This window comes from Gorilla gorilla, chromosome 18 (assembly GCF_029281585.2).
Source record: "Gorilla gorilla gorilla isolate KB3781 chromosome 18, NHGRI_mGorGor1-v2.1_pri, whole genome shotgun sequence".
Classification (NCBI taxonomy): Eukaryota; Metazoa; Chordata; class Mammalia; order Primates; family Hominidae; genus Gorilla; species Gorilla gorilla.
Genome location: NC_073242.2, coordinates 120004338 through 120022343, shown reverse-complemented (window position 1 = coordinate 120022343; position 18006 = coordinate 120004338). Strand labels below are relative to the sequence as shown.

The following is an 18006-nucleotide window of genomic DNA, read 5'->3' as shown; positions in this document are numbered from 1 at the left end:
GGTGCAGTCTCACCAGTTAGAGCATAACTTCCTCGGGGCGAGGCTGCCCCAGACACCCAGTGTGCTCGCCGCGTCTCCATCCAGTGCTTTCCTGTCTTTGTTATTAGATGCTCATCAAACATGAGGCCACTACAAACTAGAAGACCTTGGCTAGAGTCCTGAGACCTTGTGTGTGTGGTGTGGCTGTGTGAGTCTGTGCCCATCCCACACGCCACTCTTTAATAAGAGCAGATTTTGGACCTCAGGAGACATCTGTTGTGGAATTTATAGGCATGGATTGTCAGGCCAGCTTTCCTTCTGCTGATTAGCTGCTGACCAGCTGCATGCTTCTGCAGCCTCACCGTGACAGGTGGGGCTCAGGTGGCCTGGGCAGGAGTGAGGCACAGGACTGCACGGTGCTGCTCCTCCTGGCTGCAGCGACTTTGCTGGATTCTCTCATTTTTATGGCTTTCTTTCTCAGACTAGGTCTTTCCGACCTGCGTGGAGAAGAAGAGTATGAGAATTCTCAAGTTAGAGAAGAATTGCTTTATGGTCATTATTTCGACAACTGTAGACTGAGAGTTTGGGTGAGGAAGGGCTAGATCAGTGATTTTTTTTAAATTAGATTTACTTGGAAAACATTAAAAAAATTGCAGTCTTCACCCCCAGACACACAGAATCCATAGTGTCTTGAGGAGGTGAGTGTGTGTAGGGCGCACCATGGGCGAGTGGCGTCTTGGAGGCACTGGGGTGCTGCTGCAGTATGGCCCTTCTCTTGGTCCTGTTTGCATTTGGGGCCTGTTGTTTATTTCTAGTGGGTGGTGCAGGCCAGGCAGGGTAGGTGGGCATCCTCCCTTCTCTGTAGGTGACACACTAGGGGCATCTTCTCAGAGCAACCAGCTGGGAGCTGGAAACTTCTGTATTTAGAGGCCAGTGTCCATGTCCCCTTCCCTCTTATAGTGTGGTTAAACAATCAAATGTTATTAATACCTGATGTTGATGTAGCTGTTTTCTCAGGAGTTCTTGGATTCTGAGGCAGAGAGCAGCTCCTCTTCTCTCCACAGTGGGGCTCTGGGGCTGGAGAAGGTGGCGTGCCCAGTCCCCACGTCCAAGCCTGTTGCTTCTCTTTTACTCTCGTGAAGGTGGCGTGCCCAGCCCTGCTGCGTCCAACCCTGTTCCTTCTCTCTTACTCTGGTGAAGGTGGCGTGCCCAGCCCCCGCGTCCAAGCCCGTTCCTTCTCTCTTACTCTGGTGAAGGTGGCGTGCCCAGCCCTGCTGCGTCCAAGCCCGTTCCTTCTCTGTTATTCTCGTGAATGTGGCGTGCCCAGCCCTGCTGCGTCCAAGCCCGTTCCTTCTCTCTTACTCTCGTGAAGGTGGTGTGTTGAGCCCCTGCGTCCAAGCCCGTTCCTTCTCTCTTACTCTGGTGAAGGTGGTGTGCCCAGCCCCCGCGTCCAACCCTGTTTCTTCTCTGTTGCGCTCTTGCTGCTCCTTTAGGGAGGCCTTTTAGTGTTGCTGGAGCTGGGACTGGTGGCCAACGCCGTGTCTCTGTTCTGAATAGTATGTTTGAAAGCCTGTCGGTGGTAGTGAGGTGCAAAGAAAAAGGAGTCTGAACTTGGCGTGCTGTTAGGTTCCTGTGCTGTCAGGAAGTAGAAAGTCTGCAGAGGAGACAACGGACACTTTCTTCCTAGAAATGGACTAATTAACTTGTAGGTTACCAGACTGAAAGAGTCTGGAGGGATCCGTATGTTAGGGCCAAAGGATCCGGCCAGTCATGGCCACTCAACTGGGCCTTGTCATGAAACCCTCTTGAAGGGGAGGCCTCCTTACTGTCTTCCTTTTTCATTTCCAAATTACTCTTGTCCATAAACTACATCTTATGGTGAATATCCATCTGTTCCAAGGAAGCTGAATGGATCAAAAGGGTAAAATGCTCAGAGGCCAAGGCAGAGCTGTTTTTATTATGGCAATGCTTGTATATAATGTGGCCTGTGTCCATATATTGTGTGTGTGTGTGTGTGTGAGAGAGAGAGAGAGATAGGGTCTCTGTCACCCATGGCTGGAGTGTGGGGCCGTGATAAAGCCCCCTGCAGCCTTGACCTCACAGGCTCAAGTGATTCTCCTGAGTGGAGACTCAAGTGATTCTCCTGAGTAGCTGGGACCACAGGCGTGTACCACCATGCCAAATTTTTTAATTTTTTGTAGGGATGGGGTCCCATTATGTTGCCCAGGCTGGTCTTGAACTCCTGGGCTCAAGATCATACTGTGATAGAATATGAATGGGGGTGAGTGTGTGACTGGTAAGGTCTCGGGTATGGTGGTGACATAGTATAAAAATATAAAAGCAATACATGTCTCTGTAGAGAATTTGAAGAATATTGAGAAGTATAAGGAAGAAAGTCAAGACCTGAGCTTGACTTTGAAGAATGAATAGGAGTTTGCCAGGTGGACACAGTAGAAAAGGGCATTCTAGGAAGATGGAGAGGGACCCTCCTAAACGGGAAGGTGTTTGCGGTTGCTCAGAGGCTGGGGAGGCAGCGAGACAGCAGCCCTCAACATAGTGCATGCCACGGGCTCTGGGAGGCGGCTGCCACGGCGATGGGTCCTGAGGTCACAAACAGCGGCTACCAGCCTGGGAAAACACTGGAGTGTGTCCCATGTAGGAGTGGGAGCTTTCGTCCTGTGAAGCTTTTATTTTCCAGGTGTGTGTGTGTGTGTGTGTGTGTGTGTGTACTGCATCACGATGTACAACATGATATATTCCTTGTTAGCCCAGTGACTTCTGCACACCAGACTGAGGTGTAAATAAGAAGTGAATCAGATGTGGCAAATTCTCCCCTTAGCACTGTGGGGAATAAGTTGATGGTGTGTGTGGCTGGAGGTGGAGATAATTAAGTTGTTATGATGATGTAGGTCAAGAAATACTGAGACACTCTTGAACTAGAAGTCAGAGCGGTGGCAGTAGGGAGGAGTGACAGTGATGGGGAGGAGCTGGAAATGGACAGGATTTATAAGTGGGCTTTTGATAGGGAGGAGGAGGCAGCTGGTTTCTGCCCTGGAGGGTTAGACAGTGGTGCCCTGCAGCAGGGCAGGGGATACAGCAAGGAGTGGGGTGAGGGCTCTGTGTGTGCACAGCCTGTGTGAGGAGAGCCGAGCTCAGTGGGAACATTGTCTCTGATTGACAGTGTCTCTAGTTGGACATTGTTGCAGTGGGTTCAGTGGGTTCAGCTCTGATTGGCAGAGCTGGGATTCAGCAGCACGTCGTTAAAGCCAGAGGCAGGTGAGAGTGCCCTGGCAGTGGGTGAAGACAACATTGAGGGAGGAGGTGGAGGAAGGAGATGTAGCAAGTGAAACAAAATGGAAACAAAGTTCACAAGAGAAACCGGGAATGGTGGGGTGGAAGCCTGGGAAGAGAGTGGTTTGTAGATTCAGTGCTACTGCGAGACCATGCTAGATGAGTGCCAGTTATGTTCCATGTTTCTCACAAGAAACACAGAGGTGGCATCTGTTAAGGGCTGTCGTGGGGGTTGAATGAGGCGATGTGTGGAGAGCACAGAGTGGGCGTGCCTGGGTGTGTGATCATCATGGCGTGGCCAGTGGTGGTGATGGGAGGGGCAGCCACTCACCAGCTCGCTCTCTCTCCAGCCCATGCAGCCTGCCAGGACTCTTTCAGACACGGGATTTGTCGCTGAACAACGCAGAGCTGATGACAGACACGTGGGTAAAGATGTTGTCCATCCAGTCGCACGCATCGGCCAGCTTGCTCTTATTTATCTTCTGTACTTTGCCTTTGCTGCTTGAGAGTTCTGTAAACAATTCTTAATAAACAAAGAGGCAGGTTTTATGTGGAAACTCCTGGGAGAGGAGAGGATTTCACTGAATGCAAACAGGAGGAAGGAGCAGATGTAAACCCTAGGCGTCCGGAAGCAGGGTTGAGTCAGCAGCGCCTTGGTCTTAGGAAGAGGCCAGGATGGATAGGTTGAGCTCAGAGTGGCCGTTTGTGTTTCTCCGCCTGCGCACCCACTTCCCAGGCTCGCAGGGGTTTCCTTTGTGATGCAGGAGGAAGCACAGTGGGAAGAGGAGAGCACAGGCAGGGCTGACGAACATGATGATTCTCAGACAGAAACTGCATAAGGTCGTATGTGAGGAGCAAACTCCCTTTTGTCTTAAGGAAGAAACAATTCATTTTGGTGATGTTTCTTTTGTTACAGTGGCCGGCCATCAGGTTGCGTTAATGAAATGGAAAAGTAGTGTTTCAAGATAGGGGACAAGTCTGCTGGGCGGGGACAGAGCCTGCAGTGTGGAATGCTTGCCAATCAGCCATTCATCCAAGGGGCGTTTGTTGACCTTTGTCCTTGTTAAAGGACAGCGCACCTGCTGTGTACTAGAACGTCTGAGCGTGAGAGTTGAGAATCCCTGCCGTGTACTAGAACGTCTGAGCGTGAGAGTTGAGAATCCCTGCCGTGTACTAGAACGTCTGAGCGTGAGAGTTGAGAATCCCTGCCGTGTACTAGAACGTCTGAGTGCGAGAGTTGAGAGTCCCTGCCGTGTACTAGTAGGACGTCTGAGCGCGAGAGTTGAGAGTCCCTGCCGTGTACTAGAACGTCTGAGCGCGAGAGTTGAGAGTCCCTGCCGTGTACTAGTAGGACGTCTGAGCGCGAGAGTTGAGAGTCCCTGCCGTGTACTAGAACGTCTGAGCGCGAGAGTTGAGAGTCCCTGCCGTGTACTAGAACGTCTGAGCGCGAGAGTTGAGAGTCCCTGCCGTGTACTAGAACGTCTGAGCGCGAGAGTTGAGAGTCCCTGCCGTGTACTAGAACGTCTGAGCGCGAGAGTTGAGAGTCCCTGCCGTGTACTAGAACGTCTGAGCGTGAGAGTTGAGAATCCCTGCCGTGTACTAGAACGTCTGAGCGTGAGAGTTGAGAGTCCCTGCCGTGTACTAGAACGTCTGAGCGTGAGAGTTGAGAATCCCTGCCGTGTACTAGAACGTCTGAGCGTGAGAGTTGAGAGTCCCTGCCGTGTACTAGAACGTCTGAGCGCGAGAGTTGAGAGTCCCTGCCGTGTACTAATAGGACGTCTGAGCGCGAGAGTTGAGAGTCCCTGCCGTGTACTAGAACGTCTGAGCGCGAGAGTTGAGAGTCCCTGCCGTGTACTAGAACGTCTGAGCGCGAGAGTTGAGAGTAGCTGCCGTGTACTAGAACGTCTGAGCGCGAGAGTTGAGAGTAGCTGCCGTGTACTAGAACGTCTGAGCGCGAGAGTTGAGAATCCCTGCCGTGTACTAGAACGTCTGAGCGTGAGAGTTGAGAATCCCTGCCGTGTACTAGAACGTCTGAGCGCGAGAGTTGAGAGTACCTGCCGTGTACTAGAACGTCTGAGCGTGAGAGTTGAGAGTCCCTGCCGTGTACTAGAATGTCTGAGCGTGAGAGTTGAGAATCCCTGCTGTGTACTAGAACGTCTGAGCGTGAGAGTTGAGAATCCCACGCTGCAGGGACGTTGCTGTTCTCTCAGAAGCTGTGTAGTCCCTTCCCTCCCCCCAACCCCCATTTACATTCTGTTCATTGCATCTTAGATGTTGGGCTGTACAAATCATTGTGGGCTCACATTCTAAATTAAAAGAACAGTGCACATTCAGGGACAGTGGTGTATTCTTATTTTTTTATTTTTATTTTTTGAGATGGAGTCTTGCTCTGTTGCCCAGGCTATAATGCATTGGCACGATCTTGGCTTACTGCAAGCTCCGCCTCCTGGGTTCAAGTGATTCTCCTGCCTTAGCCTCCCGAGTAGCTGGGACTACAGGCGCCCGCCACCATGCCTGGCTAATTTTTGTATTTTTAGTGGAGACGGGGTTTCACTATGTTGGCCAGGCTGGTCTCGAATTCCTGACTTCGTGATCCATCCACCTTGGCCTCCCAAAGTGCTGGGATTACAGGCATGGGCCACCATGCCTGGCCTATGACAGTGGTGTATTTTTAAAGGAAAGAATGTTATGTTGGTTATTGAAGAATTTTATTCATTCATTCATTCATTCATTCATTCATTCATCATTCATTCTTTCATTTTGAGATGTAGTCTCGCTCTGTCACCCAGGCTGGAGTGTAGGGCGCAGTCTTCGGCTCACTGCAAGCTCCGCCTACCGGGTTCACAACATTTTCCTGCCTCAGCTTCCCCAGCAGCTGGGACTATAGGCGCCCGCCACCACGCCTGGCTAATTTTTTTGTATTTTTAGTAGAGACGGGGTTTCACCGTGTTGGCCAGGATGGTCTCGATCTCCTGACCTTCTGATCTGCCCGCCTTGGCCTCCCAAAGTGCTGGGATTATAGGCGTGACCACCGTGCCCGGCCAAAGAATTTTTATTTTAATTAATTAATCTATTTTTTTGAGATGGAGTCTTGCTCTGCTGCCCAGGCTGTAGTGCAGTGGCACTATCTTGGCTCACTGCAACCTCTGCCTCCTGGGTTCAAATGATTCTCCCACCTCAGCCTCCCGAGTAGCTGGGATTACAGGCGCGCGCCACCATGTCTGGCTAATTTTTGTATTTTTATTAGAGATGGGGTTTCACCATGTTGGCCAGGCTGGTCTCAAACTGCTGACCTCAAGTAATCCATCTGCCTTGGCCTCCCAAAGTGCTGGGATTAGAGGCACTAGATTATTGAAGAATTTTAGACCTTTCAAACTAAAGAGTTTAAAAAAACTGTCAAATCAGTGACCTTGTTTCATTTTGCCCCCTTAATAATTAAAAATAATCATTTTAGAAAAACCTGGCATCATACGATTACTAGACTTTTTTTTTTTTTTTTTTTTTTTTGAGGCATACTCTGTCTCCCAGGCTGGAATGTAGTGGCACGATCTCAGCTCACTGCAACCTCTGCCTCCTGGGTTCAAGCAGTTCTCCTGCCTCGGCCTCCCAAGTAGCTGGGATTACAGGCATGTGCCACCACACCCAGCTAATTTTTTTGTATTTATTGTAGAGATGGGGTTTCGCCATGTTGGCCAGGCTGGTCTCAAACTCCTGACCTCAAGTGATCCTCCCGCCTCGGCCTCCTAAGGTGCTGTGATTACAGGCGTGAGCCACCACCCCGGCCCCTAGACATTTTAATTATGTCTTTTCTACTCAAAAAAGTTTTAAGAAAAAGTTGTATAGTTCTGTAAGTTGTAGTATGTAAGAGGTTTACAATTCCATGTAGATTTTTGGATAACTTTTGAAAAAAGGCGGTTGGAATTCTGACAGTTACTGCACTGAATCATCAGGTCACCCTGGGGGGTGTTGCTGTCGTAAAGACACTGTGTCTTTTGATCCATGAATATGGGATTTTTTCCCTCCACTTATTTAGGTCTTCGGTTTCTTTCAACAGTGTTTTGTGGTTACAGGGTACAAGTTTTACACTTCTTTGGTTAAATTTGTTGCTAAATATTCTTTTTGATGCTGTTTTAAATGGAAATGTTTCCTTAATCTTTTTCAGATTGTTCATTGCTTGTGTATGATGATGATACAGCTGGCTTTTGTATATTGATCTTGTATCATGCAGCTCTGCTGAATTGATTGACTGACTGACTGAAGACCTTGTTGCCTACCAGGAGATGGTTCTTCGTGGAGCTGTATCTCATTCTGAGGTTCCTACTTGGCAAAAGACAGGCTGGTAACAGGTGTCCTGATGTCTACCGCCAGTTGGATTATTCATTTTGTAGAAACAGAACAGATGAGTGTTGTGAGAGGTCACAAATAACTAAGCGATTGTTGAGTAGGAGCTTCACACTGAAGTGAAACAGCCGCTTCCCGGAGTTCTCCGTCTTCTCTGTTTCCCACTGTCCATGACGCTGATCATAAAATGGTGAGGCCAACAGTGAGCTCGAGACAAGTAGATCACAATATATTCATGTTTCCTTTTGAGTTTTGCCATTAGACTGTGATGCTGATTTGGAATTCTGTGGGTTTACTAAGAGCTAGAAATAAATTGGTCATCTATATGCCTGATTTAGGCTTTCTGAAAGGTTGGTCTTATGTCTTCATTGGTCAAGATTTCAGATTTGTGTGTGTGTGTGTGTGTGTGTCTGTGTGATGTTTAAGTGACCATCAGAGCCTCTTGTTCCCTATCAAGGCTTGTTTAGTGAAGCCACGCAGGGAGTTGGTGTTTGTTGCTCAGGGAGCTTGTGAACTCGGCCGGCGCTGGTTGGGGTCTTGTGGAGCCTGACCTCCTGCGGGAGGGAGGCAGGTATTGCACAGTCCAGCACTGTCCTTCCTCCACCTTCTCCTGTGTGTTATTGGGGCTGTTTTCACTGTTGGCTTTTGCGTCACTTTCTGTAGTTTGATTTCATGCCTTTGTCCTCCTCTAATTTTCAGGTATTTCCCAGTTTCTGATCTACAGCTTCCTTTGTTTTTTTGTTATAGCTGTGTGTCTGTTTACTTTCAAACACGAATTGTTTTTGCCATTCCCCTGGATCCGGTGAGGAAGGGAAGGTTTTGGCAGGAGTCGGATGCCTTCTCTGAGGACTGCAGGTTCTCCTGCCTTCCATAGTTGGCTTTTGTTCTTAAGCAAAGGAGTTTGATTCCTATCAGGGCAGGCATTATGGAAAGGGAAGAACGGTTGTGTGAAATCGTTCCCTCTTGTTCTCGTTCTGCATTCATCCACTTTGCACCTTCTTCTGCTAAATGGTATAAAGAGAATTGTTTGGGAACATTCGTTTTGTTTCCTGTTTCGTTTTTTCCTGTAGTAAAAAGAAAGATTTGCACTGAAGAAGGAAGCCTGGTTTTCCTTCTAGTTCCTCCTCAGGCTCACCTCAGTTCTGAAGTTTGCTTAGTTGCCTTTATTCCCTGGAGCCTTCTCTTTCACTTTAAATCAGAGAAAACGAAATGAATAGCACCCCACCCTTAAAAAAGAAACACCAAAAACAGGAAACAAATAACTGCACCTTCTCTGTCCCCAGCCCGAAAAAATCGAAATAACCGGCCCACCTTGTCCGCCCCCAACCTGAAAAAACGAAGGAGACCAAGGTCAGGAGAATGGCTTGATCAGAGCGGATAGGTGACCTGTCTGCACCAGCTGGCCTTGGGATTGTGGGGCTCCTGGCACCATTGTGGGAGTGGAATCCAATTGGCTGTGTCTTTTTTTGACTGAGAACTAAAATGAGATGAGGCTGGATGGTAGGTCTTTAGTGTTCCCTTTAAGTCCTCTAAAGTTACATTGTAAGATTTTTAAGTCATAATAATAGCAGATTCATGTTCATGTTTTCCATTTCCAGTTTCAAGACTGATCATGGTGAAGAGTGTGGGCACTGGAGCCAGCCAGCCTGGTTTCAAATCTTGGCCCCACCATTTAAAATGTGACCTTGACTAAATTTCTCACACTTCTAGGGCCTCAGTTTTCTCATGTGCAAAGGGGAGATAATAATGATGCCTACTCTGTGGGATTATTGTGAGGATAAAGTGAGTTGATGCTAGATAAAACCATATGAAATTGTCAGTATTGGACTCTTTCTTTTTTGGACTTTTTTTTTTTTAAATAGTTTGAGCTTGTGTTTTGTTGTAAGAAATCCTTGAGAGCCCCTTGTAAACTTCGGCCAGTCTCCTCCTCTCTTCAAATGGTAACACATTGGAGAACTGTGGCCTTAATAGAATGTCACAGCCAGGATGTGGACACGGTATCGCTGACCAGTCTTACTCAGGTTGCCTGAAGTTTACTTGTACGCGTGTGTTAGAGAGAGAGATTGATTGATTTGAGTTCTGTGCGTGTTCACCACTGGGGGCCCCCGTCCCTGCCGTGTTGCGGTGCTGAATAGTTCCATAATCGCAAGGATCGGCCCTTTGCCCTTTTCTAGCCACATTTGCCCCTTCCAGCCCATCTCCCCACCCTGGTCCCTAACCCCTGAGAACCACTAATTTGTCCTCCATTTGAAAAATTTGTCATGAGAGTGTCATATAAATGGAATCGTAGAAATGTAACCTTTTCGATTGGCCTTTTTGCTCAGCGTAATGTTTGCTCTGTTTTGTTGCTGAGTGGTCTCCGTGGTGTGGGTGGACTCAGCTTATTTATCCATGGTGAGAAACACACATTCACCTGTCCACACCCAAAGACTGGGCTTGGAGACACACAGAACAGCAGAAATGAGACTTTTTTCTTTCTCTCTTTTTTTTTTTTTTTTTTTGAGACGGAGTTTTGCTCTTGTCACCCAGCCTGGAGTGCAGAGGTGTGATCTTGGCTTGCTGCAACCTCCGTCTCCTGGGTTCAAGCAATTCTCCTGCTTCAGTCTCCCGAGTAGCTGGGATTATAGGCGTGCTCCACCACGCCTGGCTAATTTTGTATTTTTAGTACCGACGGGGTTTCTCCACGTTGGCCAGGCTGGTCTCGAACTCCCAACCTCAGGTGATCCGCCTGACTCAAAGTGTTGGGATTATAGGCGTGAGCCACTGCGCCCAGCCAGGAAGCAAGATTTTTATTGGCAGTCTTGCAAGATCAGGTGCCTGGTAGGCAGTCACACCTGGGGCAGTCACAGCAGGTAGTTTATCTCCTCTAATGCAAGTCCCTCCCCCAGTTCCTCACTGGTCGAGTACTATGGGGTTACAATCTTCCCGGAGGTCTCCTGAGTTTCATTATCCCGTTGTACCCCGTCCCCTTACAAGGTTGTACCCTGTCCCCTTACCCGCTTAAGTTTTGATTTCCCAATACTGAAACTTTCTTCCCATTTATGGGCTGACCCCTATTCTACATTTTGTTCGCTTATTGTGACCTTCTAGGTGCACGAGCCGTGCGGTTTGTTACATCCGCAGGCTGGCTGCCGTTGCGTAGATTTATCATGCCTGGAAAATGGGCCATTTAAAACGTTTTCTTACACCGTCGAAGCACATCTGGGCTGATTCCAGTTTCTGGTGCTTATGAATAAAACAGCTATGAACAACTGAGTGGGGGTTATTGGACCATTTTTGACCTCTAGTAATGGTGGGCTCACATGTTTGAGTCGAGTTGGGTCAGGTGCTGAGTGCCTGCTGCTGCAGGCACCACCTTGTGCTTTCAGGTTAACTCTAACCACACATCTCATGCCTTCTCTGTGCATGTATTTGAAGTTACTGAAAAAGTATTTATCAGGAAAGCCACAGCTCTGCACTAGTCTCTTAAAACCCATCCGTATGCTCCTGTACTCGTGAAAGGAATGCACTGCGGGCCGTTCTGTGGGAAGCAGGGAAAAGACAGACCTGGCCCTGAGACAGGCTGGTGTGACTGCCGTTCGGAGCCCAGGGTTAATGGTGCTGGTTAGTCAGCCAGTGTCGGGGGCAGATGCCCATCGTCAGTGGCTCCCCTGTGGACCCTCCCACCCAGCCTAACGGGAATGAAAATCATTGTTTGCATAAGGTCATAGCTCTGGCTAGCAGCGTTTTGAGACCAAGGCCAGTGTAGGGACCTGTCTTTGCTAACATGGACTCCTGGGCTCTGAGGGTGTTGGGAAGGTGGCTCACGGGAGGGAGCTGAGGGGCCTGAGCTCACAGCTGTGAAACCAGCGTGGCCCTTGGTTGTCTGAAGGAGCAGCGGTGTGGGGCAGCCACAGGCCTCATGGTTTTTCTTTGCTGTCAGTTGGGGTTAGTCAGTGTGGATAGAAAGAATTGCTCATCTTAGCGGATTGAAGACTATGGTTAGCAAGCAGTTGTAGATCTCCTGATTGAAAAAAGTGATTATTGATGTGCTTTGATATAAAGAAAGAAAAAAAGAAAAAAGTGATTAAAGTGGGAGTGAATTAAACATTAATACAGTTGTGTCAGTCAGAGTCTCTTGAAACTTGTGATTCTCTTAGGGGAGAGAAGGGAGACTGTAATAAAAACATGAGCAATCTTGAACTTCCGTTCCTTTCCAAAAATAAGCATCAGGTCTGCCCAGCTTCCTTCCCAGGGAGGCTGTGATTCTGTTTCGGATGGTGCTCGTGGCTGTGACTGTTCGTCGAGAGCAGTGAGTAAAGCAGCTTTCATGCAACAAAGCGAGGGGAGAGCCCAGGGCGTTGGAAGACGTAGGGTGCGATTGGGTCAGCGTGAATATCGTGTTATTACTTGACATACTGAAAAGTGTGTTTATTACTGACCCATAGTCGCACCTGTTAGTGGAGTCCGGTAGGATGCCTCAGTCCATGGATGCCTTGTTTACCGATGAGACCAGGGTGGTTACTGTGTCCATCCCCTCAAATACCACTTCTTTTTGGTGATAACATCCAAGATCCTTTTTTTTAAAATTGCTTTTTTTAAAAGAAAAATTCTGTAAATAAATTCTTTTAATGGTTTGGATATTCTTAGGGTCTCAGTCGCTCGCCCAGGTGGAGTGCAGTGGTGCCACCCTAACTGACTGCAGCCTTGAGCTTCTGTGCGGAAGTGATCCTCCCACCTCGGCCTCTTAAAGTTCTGGGATTGTAAGTTTGGCCTAGAGCTCTTTCTTCTTAGGTAACTTTAACTTTTTACCCGTTGATTGTATTGAATAATTTTCTTTCCCTGTCCCTAACATGGCATCTAAGCCACTTAAAGGGGTTGGTGAGAGTAAGGAGTCCAGAGTGGTAAGAGCATTTAAAACCTCACATTGCTCCACCATTCAGAGAGAGCCGCCATTAGTACCTCCTGGGTTTCCTAACACAGAATGCGTGTAGCCGACTCCTTAGCACCTGGGTTATCATCTTGTCCTGTTGCCATTTCCATAGGTAGAAGCAGCTCCCCGTTGTTTTACCTGGATTCTGGTTTTGGTTACCCCCACCCGTGCCACAAGACATGGATGGGCAGTGGTCCTGTCATCACACACTGACCCTTTGTGTCTCAGCCCCGCCCCCCGACATGGACGGGTGATGGTCCCATCCCTGACTCCCTGACTCCGTCATCACACACTGACCCTTCGTGTCTCAGCCCCACCCCCAGACATGGACGGGTGATGGTCCCATCCCTGACTCCGTCATCACACACTGACCCTTCGTGTCTCACCCCCACCCCCCGACATGGACAGGTGATGGTCCCATCCCTGACTCCCTGACTCCGTCATCACACACTGACCCTTCATGTGTCACCCCCACCCCCCGACATGGACGGGTGATGGTCCCATCCCTGACTCTGTCATCACACACTGACCCTTCGTGTCTCACCTCCACCCCCAGACACGGACGAGTGATGGTCCCATCCCTGACTCCGTCATCACACACTGACCCTTCGTGTCTCAGCCCCACCCCCCGACATGGACGGGTGATGGTCCCATCCCTGACTCCGTCATCACACACTGACCCTTCGTGTCTCACCCCCACCCCCAGACATGGACGGGTGATGGTCCCATCCCTGACTCCGTCATCACACACTGACCCTTCGTGTCTCACCCCCACCCCCCGACATGGACAGGTGATGGTCCCATCCCTGACTCCGTCATCACACACTGACCCTTCATGTCTCCATGGTCTCTGTCTGCACTCAGCCTCGACAGACCTGTTGATTCCTGAGTTGCTGTAGGCAGTAGCTGACAGTAAGAAGTGTAGCCTGGTGCTTTTCTGTTTGACAACATAGCTTGTTTATAGTCGTGGTGGTGGTTTTGATGTGAACATGTATTCTAAATGAAGCTTTTTTTCATACCTTAGAAAATGTCTTTACTTGGGAGGCTGAGGTGGGAGGACCCCTTGGGCCCAGGAGGTTGAGGCCGCAGTGAGCTGTGTTTGCACCACTCCATTCCCAGCCTGGGCAACACAGTGAGACCCTGTCTCTTAAAAAAAATCTGTAATGTTTATTCCAAATATTTTAGAGGCTCTGGATTGGTACTGTCTTCCAGAGATAATGGGATCAGTTACTGAGATTGTCTCTCAGTCAGAAAGAAAAGACCTTTAGACCAGAATTTTCTCTTCCCAACTTGCTTTCCATACCCTGTGGGACCCTAAGACAACAGAAAACTGAGTTTTGTTTCACTTTTAACTGATGTTTTTCACTTTCACCTGATTTGGGCCCAGTTTCTTCATACGTGGGAAACAGCAGCTGCATTAAAGCAGCAGTTCTCACAGGCGTGTTTTGCCCTTTAGCGGACATCGTCTGGAGACATTTTTGGTTGCCAGGATTTGCTGGGTGGCCTTACTGGCATCTAGAAGACCGACACTGCTCAACCCTGTTGCGCGCTGAACCCAAATGCCAGTGGCACTGAGCTTGCAAATCGTTGGACTCATGACGCTTTGAGTGCTCTCAGGACTCTGGTGGTCGATGCTGGGGTTCCTCTCTGGCTTCCTGCTGCGGATGCTCTTCCCCTCTCTGAGCTCTTTTACGGAAAGCTTCGTGGCACACTTGCTGCTTTTCACTGAAACCAGGCTGTGTGGTGACTAGAAGCTGCGTATTCACATTTATTTTTATTGATTGATGGATTGAGGCTGCTGTGCAGTGGTGTGAGTAGCTCCGGCTACAGGCGCACGCCACCATGCCCAGCTAATTTTTTGAATTTTTTTGTAGAGATGGGGACTCGCCGTGTTGCCCAGGCTGGTCTCCAACTTCTGGGCTCAAGCAGTCCGCCTGCCTCAGCCTCCTGAAGTGCTGGGATTACAGGCGTGAGCCAGCGCACCCATCACACACTTATTTTTAATGGTCCTTGAGGTTAATGGCAGCTTTGAACAATCCTGTCCAGGAGTGTAAGGAGGAAAAACCTCACTCCATCTTCCAGGAGTGTAAGGAGAAAAAACTTCACTCCATCTTTGCAAAACGCACGTGCTAGGAGTGTTGCTCAGGAAACACGCGATTCTCTCGGATGCTAAGTGCAGAGCCAGGGAACCCTGCACCAGCAAGCCCTGTCCTGGGAGCTGCCTTCAATCCTGTCTGTGCTTCCTTCCCTGGTTCTGCACATGGAAGTGTTTGGAGTTGGAGGAGAGCCTGATGTTTGCATGGGACTGAAGTAACATGGGTATAGATTTTTTTTTTCCCCATTTAGACTGGTTTGTTTTATTCTTGGAGTCCCCAGAGCTCTTCAGGGAAATTATATAGTTTTATTCAGCTGCCTTTTTTTTTTTTTTTTAAGACGAGTTTCGCTCTGTCACCCAGGCTGGAGTGCAGTGGTGCAGTCTCGGCTCACTGCAACCTTTGCCTCCCAGATTCAAGTGATTCACCTGCCCCAGCCTCCCAAGTAGTTGGGGTTACAGGCACAAGCCACCACACCTGGTTAATTTTTTGTATTTTCAGTAGAGTCGGGGTTTTGCCCTGTTGGCCAGGCTGGTCTTGAACTCATGACCTCAAGTGATCCGCCCACCTTGGCCTCCCAAAGTGCTGGGATTACAGGCGCGAGCCACCATGCATGGCCTTATTCAGCTTTTTAAAAAAATGGTACTGCAGTATAATCTTTTCCTCTTAAAATACTCAGTGGAAATGAAAACCACCTTCTTTTTTTGCACCTTTTATGTAGTTTAAAACTTAATATGCTTCTTAAACTTAAAATTAGCCTTTTAAGGCCGGGCGTGGTGGCTCACGCCTGTAATCCTAACACTTTGGAAGGCCGAGGTGGGTGGAACACCTGAGGTCAGGAGGTCCAGACCAGCCGGGGGTGGGTGGCGAGCGCCTGTAATCCCAGCTACTCGGGAGGCTGAGGTAGGAGAATCGCTTGAACCCAGGAGGGGAGGTGGAGGTTGCAGTGAGCTGAGATCACACCACTGCACTCCAGCCTGGGGGACAAGAGTGAAACTCTGTCTCCAAAAAAAAAAAAAAAAAAAAAAAAAAGCCTTTTAAAAACTTAGCTTACTGGTAATGTTTTGTTTCTGTGGCGAGATTGCCCACTTGGGTTATCTGGTTTCTTACGTATAAAAAGCCCCAGAGCTCTAAAATCTGGTTTTATGGTGATTTCACAAGATTGTACTAGTGTCATCTACTCTTTTTTGTGCCGGACTTTGGATTTACCTTTAAGTTGTTGCAATTGCTGCATTTTGACGTAAAAGTATTTGATGAATGAAGTAAGTTTTGGCCTTGGCACAGTGACCAGGAGCTGAGCAGTGGGTCATGGGAGAGGAAGGGCGATGGGATAAACCGTGTGGACCAAATGGAGGGAGACGAGAGCGATGAAAGAACTGAGGCTGAAATTATTATTGACATGAGCTAATCTCACTCTCTTGTTTCAGAATATATACAGCCCTGCTCTGGGACACACCTCCATTGGATTTAAAAGACAGTCCTCGTCAGCACTGACTTTCAGCTATGGAATCGGTAAATACTCACTGCATTCTCTATCAATTTATGTTTTTGTCATTGATTTGTAAAAATAAGTATCAAAATAATGCGTGAGTGTCCGGGTTGGTTTTCTTGGACTTGATAGAGTTTTGTCGAAATGTTGTGAATTTTGTTCTGGGTTTCACTTAGAGTGTATTCAGAGTGGTAACAGGTAAGCTTTTTTGGATTAATGAGTGGGATCCTTGGTGTCACAGTGAGAAGAAATCTGCTGAAAAATTAAATAGGTTGTTAATAGCCTATAAAAGAAGTTTATTTCCTCTCGTCCTCCTTTAATTTTCTTCATCCTCAGATGGTCTGGTGATGACTGAGACCCCCACCCCATGCTGTGTGTTGTGTGCTCTGAGCATGTTGTGTTAACAGTTTGCATGAGGATTCTGTATCCTGGGAGCTGTTCTGCTCTTGTTAGGTTCCTGGTGGTCTTGCCGGGTTGTCCTTGCATGAGGATTCTGTATCCTGGGAGCTGTTCTGCTCTTGTTAGGTTCCTGGTGGTCTTGCCGGGTTGCCCTTGGATGAGGATTCTGTATCCTGGGAGCTGTTCTGCTCTTGTTAGGTTCCTGGTGGTCTTGCCGGGTTGTCCTTGGATGAGGATTCTGTATCCTGGGAGCTGTTCTGCTCTTTAGGATCCTGGTGGTCTTGCCGGGTTGTCCTTGGATGAGGATTCTGTATCCTGGGAGCTGTTCTGCTCTTTAGGATCCTGGTGGTCTCGCCGGGCTGTCCTGTGCTTCTAGGCATAGTGCTGCTGCTGAACCCTCTAGATGGCTATTCTGGCTTTTCCTAGGAGCTGGAGACCAGTGTGTATGGTTGGCAGGTAAGGAGTGGGAGCCTGGTTCGCCAGCCCTGACTCCTTGCCTCCTCCTGGGAGTCACTGGCATGTTTTTTGAGAGGAGCGGCAGCAGTCTCCAAAAAGACTTTGGCCTTGGCTCTGAGCAAGCACGTGTCGCTGTAGGGCAGAGTCCTCCCTCCTTCCAGAGACGCATGGTGAACTGGCAGGTTATTTTCTCTGATATGTGGATTGACAGCAGTTGAAGAGAAAACTTGGCTAAATTAAATTTTCATATTTTGGCCAGGTGTGAGTCATGGTTTTAAAGTGAACAGTCCAAAAATACATAATCTGTTTTGTGTTGTTACTCCTAGCAAACGTGAAAGAACCTTTCCTGCACCTTCCTTCGGGAGCTTCATAGTTTGGTCTATCTGTCCTTTATCTCAGTCGCCTGGAGTCAGGCCACTTTAAAATACACCTGACTGCTTTCTTTCATATGACTGAATTCTTTCCTTGGAAATAGAGGTGAGGTTTGAAGGACAGGGAATCTGAGATATCCTTGAAAATAGGTCTAGAATCGTCTTCTCAGATTCTAACTACGAACCATGGCGTGAACCTGGGAGGCAGAGCTTGCAGTGAGCCGAGATGGTGCCACTGTACTCCAGCCTGGGCGACAGAGGGAGACTCCAGGCGACTCTCAGTCATAGAATGAAGCCAGCCTGGGTAGTGGGCATGTTCGTGATCAGGTGAGACTGAGACATTTTTCAAGATCTGGAGGTGGACTGAGCCTGGTTTTGAGACTCCGTCTCAAAAAAAAAAAGAATAGCTGGCCAGGTGCAGTGGCTCCCGCCTGTAATCCCAGCACTTTGGGAGGAAGGGGTGGGTAGATCACTTGAGCTCAGGAGTGCGAGACCAACCTGAGTAACATGACGAGACTGCATCTCTACAAAAAATAAAAAAATTAGCCAGGCATGGTGGCACGCATGCGCCTGTGGTCTCAGCTACTTGGGGAGGCTGAGCGGGGAGGAAGGATCACTTGAGCCCAGGAGGTTGAGGCTGCAGTGAGCTATGATCACACCACTGCACTCCAGCCT

At 48.6% G+C, this 18006-nt stretch overlaps 1 protein-coding gene across 12 annotated transcripts in view; it reads left to right on the top strand.

Annotated features, from left to right (window-relative positions):
• The window catches only part of ANKRD11 (ankyrin repeat domain containing 11), a 243941-nt gene that overhangs the window by 54333 nt on the left and 171602 nt on the right, over nt 1-18006 (top strand). For 8 of the 12 annotated variants that reach the window (XM_055364543.2, XM_055364540.2, XM_063700399.1 and 5 more), the window contains one exon: nt 16044-16128. Coding sequence is in view for 1 of the 12 variants with exons in the window: in XM_055364540.2 (XP_055220515.2) it covers nt 16120-16128 (9 nt within the window). In the remaining 11 variants the exon portion in view is untranslated. Of the gene's footprint in view, nt 1-7432; nt 7802-12240; nt 12385-16043; nt 16129-18006 lie in introns of those variants that run through there. The other 4 variants (XM_063700397.1, XM_055364539.2, XM_063700396.1 and 1 more) reach the window with 3 other exon arrangements.